General features: G+C 32.0%; 1 protein-coding gene and 1 non-coding gene across 2 annotated transcripts; one reads left to right on the top strand and one right to left on the bottom strand.

Moving 5' to 3' along the window:
* The first annotated feature begins 596 nt into the window (after positions 1-596).
* On the top strand, positions 597-669 carry TRNAA-AGC (transfer RNA alanine (anticodon AGC)). Its single transcript has one exon. It is a non-coding gene; the product is annotated as a tRNA-Ala (tRNA).
* A 188-nt stretch (positions 670-857) lies between these two features.
* LOC106115930 (glutaryl-CoA dehydrogenase, mitochondrial) lies at positions 858-2,458 on the bottom strand. The gene has a single exon (XM_013309580.1). It carries the CDS (start codon positions 2,227-2,229, stop codon positions 952-954), a length of 1,278 nt encoding a protein of 425 aa, XP_013165034.1. The 5' UTR covers positions 2,230-2,458; the 3' UTR covers positions 858-951.
* Positions 2,459-5,571: the final 3,113 nt, after the last annotated feature.

Below are 5,571 nucleotides of genomic sequence, written 5' to 3'. Positions count from 1 at the left end.
ATTATCTCTGAGAAGACCTTCGTACATCACGGTCTTGTTTATTGAGTTTCATTATTAAAATACAACCGAATTTACCATTGAAAATATGCTTAAATATAAAAGAAGGACTTAAAAAAATAACAGTGAATTAAATTAATTATTGCATTGTTTTTTGAATCTCTAAAATAGTCGTTAAATCCAAAAATATATGTACGTTAGTACGTATAACTTTACGTCGTAGTGTGTATAACTTTGTTTTTATTAAGATGGGTTCACAATAAGAATATTTATATTATTGTTTTATCTTCAAGAAAAAAATAACTAATAAAGATATAAATAAGATAACTTCACTAAGGTTAGCAGTAATCAAGACCTTCAAAATAATCTTATTTTAATCTGAATAAATCTGACATGCAATTTGAAGGTCGTGAATACGATTATGTCTCATCTAACCATAGATCATTTATTTTTATATTGCCTTTTTATAACGATTAAAATTAGTCCATGTTTTTTATTTAGATTTAAATTTATTACAAATATTTTATTCAAACTTAAATGAATACTTTCTCGCAATATTTTAACAAGATTTAATGAAAAAATTCAGCAAGCACAATATCGGGGGCGTAGCTCAGATGGTAGAGCGCTCGCTTAGCATGCGAGAGGTACCGGGATCGATACCCGGCGCCTCCAATCAAAACTTTTCTTTTGGCATTCATGGAATAAAAATATTATTTCAAGTCAAAACATCTGTAACATTTATTTTTATGTATTAGTTTTTTTGTCAATATAAATAATATTTTAATACTTATTGTTAGCGAGAGAGAGATATTTCAATTAAAAGATTGAGAGGGTTAAGAATGATATTATAACACGAATATATTTAATAAGCTAACCAATTTATTATACATATAATTTTTACAATATTTTACAATGTTATCCAATATTTATAAAGTGGGGATATCATAAATGCATTTAAGCAAATGCTGGAATTCCAGTAATGGCTCTGCCCAAAATGAGAGCATGAATGTCATGCGTCCCTTCGTAAGTATTCACAGCTTCCAAATTCATCACATGCCGTATGATATGATATTCATCCGACACACCATTCCCTCCGAGCATATCTCTAGCAACTCTAGCAATTTCTAAAGCTTTGCCGCAATTGTTTCTTTTAATTAACGATATCATTTCTGGCGCCGCCAAATCCTTATCTTTCAAACGTCCGACTCGCAAGCACGCTTGGTAACCGATACTTATCTCTGTAATCATGTCAGCCATCTTCTTTTGTACCAGCTGGTTGGACGCCAGCGGCCTTGCGAATTGCTTTCTATCTAATGTGTACTGGCGGGCGATCCGCAAACATGTTTCAGCCGCGCCGAGAGCGCCCCAAGCGATTCCATACCGAGCGTTATTGAGACATCCGAAAGGTCCCTTTAAGCCGACTACGTTAGGCAATAAATTCTCTTCCGGTATAGCCACTTCGTCGAGCAATATCATGCCAGTCGCAGACGCTCGCAAGGAAAATTTACCGTCGATACGGGGCGTATCGAGTCCTTTTTTGACTTGCGACCGCTCCACAATAAAACCTCTTACTTTGTTTTCATCATCTTTCGCCCAAACTATTAGTACATCTGCTATTGGTGAATTTGTGATCCAAGTCTTAGCACCACTGAGTATATAGCATTTTGATTTTGAATCATATTTGGCTCTTGTCACAAGACCTCCTGCATCACTTCCGAAATCGGGTTCAGTTAGTCCAAAGCAACCTACCAATTCCCCAGTAGCCATCCTAGGTAAAAACTTTTCTTTTTGCTCCTCCGTTCCATACATATAAATCGCTCCCATGGCTAAACTGCTTTGTACGCTCATGGCTGATCTGTATGCTGAATCTACACCGTCTAGTTCTCTCGTTATTAACCCGTAAGTAACATAAGACACCCCAGCACATCCGTAACCCTTAATAGTACAACCAAGGGCACCAAGTTCACCCATTTCCTTATATATTTCCCGATCAAACAACTCTTTTCTGTTTGCTTCAATAATTCTAGGCATTAATCTTTTGTTACAATAATCTTTAAAAGTATCACGAACAGCTTTTTCATCTTCTTCTAATTGCCCGTCTAAATTTAAAGGGTCATCCCAATTAAATGTCACTTTAGAATTATTAAGCATTGATGTACTTAAAGCTCTCAAATTGTTTACATTAAATAAAAGAGATGAAAATCTTGGAAATTTTGTAAGTGATAACGCCATTATAAAACAACAAGTAAACAGGTGTACACGGTCCAAACAAGTTTCCGTATTTGATATCACTGAAACAAGGTTATAGATACTTATAATGAAATAATTTTAATTTATCTTCACAGCCACGTATCACAATTGTAGTGTTTCTCTTTAAAAATATAATGTTTTAGTTTAAAAATAAACTAGACTGGAACATAACCTCGCCAATGACCCACTGACAGCGCAGTGTATACTGCGAGATCAAAATAACCTTTTGCAGCTCTGTTCACGTTGTAAACGTAATTCCATCGAATGTGACAGCATTTGACTTCGGAGTATTATTTAGATAAGGTAATATAACCACTAACACCCACATGTTAAGCTTCAAATTAGTTTAAAATGGGTCAAGACCCAACTTCTTAACAAATATTGTTATCGCAATGAAGTAACAGATAACTGACGTGTGGTGGTATGATAACAGTTTTGATAATGTTAAAACAAATACATGAATAAATTATGCTTATTCAAACATTCCATTTTGGCAATTACTAAGGGAGTCAAGTTTGTACAGTATACTGTGGTATTATAACTAAGATAAGAATTTACGAAGAACAAATAAGAAAAGATGATACGAATTGTTTTTATTATGTTTTTCCGCGTGTTTTGCAATTAACTCTTTATTTATTCGATTTAAAACAAATCATTAAGTGATCGTATTATTTTTGTACGTAACGTTTAACTAAGAATTTATCTGGCAATATTTAAAAGCATTTTTCTGGAAAAAAGAAATATAACTATATAATTTCATCAGGCGTTAGTTATCAGCATGACTATTTTCCAAAAAAAATTCAAAATGTTTCAAGGAAAACATGACACAGACAAGCACACAGTCATTCAGGTAATAAAATGTAATCGTAATGTAATATAAATGATAAAAGTTTTTTTTCTTGGCTAACTTTACAGTACACATAGACAAAGGGAGAAACTTTATACAAACTCACAGACTACGTAAGTTGTAACACAAGATAATCAACTTAGTGTTGTGTTACCAGGTAGAAAATTGCACGTGATTGTTGCTTTTCTATTTAACTTGTTAGTTTTATATGGTTATTGCGTTTCTAATTTCTTTTTCCACTTTCTTTGGTCGTGAACATCTAACAATAGCTGATGATGGTCGTGATTTTTGTCATCAGTATAATCGGTCAAATCGTAAGACAAAGAACTTCTGCTTTTTATGAATTTGATGAAACATTAATATGTAACGTACTATTTAAGAATTAAATGTCGTTTTTCTTATCACGGGTAAAGAAATATTTCTCAATAAAAGAAATCTTATTTTGTTAAGGGTAAAATCGTTTACAAGGAACCCATATGTGATCGGTTCGTGCCAGTATTTATGACCTGGTGCAAAAACATAGGGCTTTATAAAACCATACAACGTTCCGCATACTGTTCGTTTCTTTGGTGGTGTGGAGAAAATGAAAATTATCGTGAAATTTACAAGTAGAGATATGATAATGAAGATTTCGTTGAAACGTACTTATTATTAAACATTGTAGATGATTAGAAAGTATGTACTTCGATTGTGTACGTTATGGAAAATCAAAACGTTAAATAAATTTAATTCAAACAAATAATAAACAAATCTATTGAACTGCTCTCTGATATAAAATAAGTGCAAAAAGGTGTTTCCTGAGCAATTATTTAAAACTGTAATTTTGAGTTAGACGAGAAGTTTGAAACTCCTTTGAAAATTTATGCTGAAACAAATTTCAATTGAAGCCATTACTAGCAACTTTGTAATTTAATGTCAAAATTTTCTTAAACTCGAAGTTACGAGTATTTAATGGGACAAGTTAAGGGACACCTTAAAAATTATTTTATCGTACCAAAACACAATACATTTAAATTTCAAATTAGCTAATATATATTAAGTATTAGGTTTATTGTTAAAATAAGTTCGACTTTTGATTAGAACGCAATATACAATTTTCTCTTTCAATAATAAATTACACTACAATACACGAAAATAGATGTATTTTTTAAAAATACTCGATTTTCGTGTTGTACTTTGATTTTAATTTCCTGAATGTTTCACATTGCCGTAGTATCGGTGAAAGCCCGTCTCATTCCAAAGTTTTAATTGCAAACTCTTAATGAGGTAAACGCAGGTATCGAAATACTTGTCTGTCCCCAAATTATATTTCACACTGGTGTTCGTGATTACCTAAAAGTACTAACATTGTTGATTGTAAATTTTAATTTAAAAAAAACATAATACCTTTGAAGGAATCTGATTAAGTTCAATAAACTTGTTACCAGATGACAGAAATATTCTAAAATATTGGAATTCAATCAGTTGCTACGTAAATTGACAGCGTGTCATTTACCACTGAACCTATTGTATCACATATTCGACTTACACTCGGAATGTTTTAAAATGTTATTCGTAAGTTCAATATGCGCATGAATGTGCTATGTAAACTTGACTATATGTAGTCAGAAGTGTACCTATAAGCTTCAGTTGAATAAATGAGAAACACTGCCTCGGCCATTCTCGACACCTTTTTATTTCTCGATTCCTGGAGAATTAAATAAAGAAAAATGAATGTTGCTGATGAGTTTCATAACTTTGTAACTTTGTGTTTTGTTCAGTGACATATTTATGACATTCTTTTGAGTAGGTTTAACAGTAGCAGTGACTTTTTTCCCATACTTCATACTTAGAACCTTCATGTTATATTGATAGATAATTGTGATTAAACACAACCAGCGTTTGTTTTTTTAAAAACACAAATTACATTCAAACAGTCTCGTTGTATTTAATTTTAGGTCCATGTGCTTTAATTTACTTTCTTGTACAATCGCACATTAATTTGAGTAAAACTCTAAGTAGCATTCTTTACTTACTTACTCCGCTGGCGCAAGGACCCAAAGTAGGTCTTTGTCTCCGATACAAGATATCACCAAAGTCGCCTGTCGCCTTCTCCTGCCAGTCCATCGCTTGTATCATTTTTAATACCCTTATTACAAACAATATGATTGAGATATTTTAATCCTGTAACTGCTAGTAAAATAACATGGAATCTTCAATATTAAAATTATTTAATGAAATTTGCTATGTAGGATTCTCATATTGCATTTTTAAAATATGCAATTGAGCTAAATTAATTTAAATTCTGCTCATATGAAATAATTAAAGCTACGAATAAAAATAAATTATTTGGTTTACACAACCGAAATGTACATAGAGGTTAATGATTGAATATTCCACAGCCAACGTCGATCTCATTAGGATATTCCAATTAAAACTTTTGTATTTATAGAGGACTCGAAGTGAAACTTAATTCCAAATTAATAGAAAACATTGTT

The sequence above is a fragment of the Papilio xuthus genome, unplaced genomic scaffold (genome assembly GCF_000836235.2).
Source record: "Papilio xuthus unplaced genomic scaffold, Pxut_1.1 DF827777.1, whole genome shotgun sequence".
NCBI classification, from domain to species: domain Eukaryota; kingdom Metazoa; phylum Arthropoda; class Insecta; order Lepidoptera; family Papilionidae; genus Papilio; species Papilio xuthus.
This window is presented reverse-complemented; position numbering and strand designations above follow the sequence as displayed.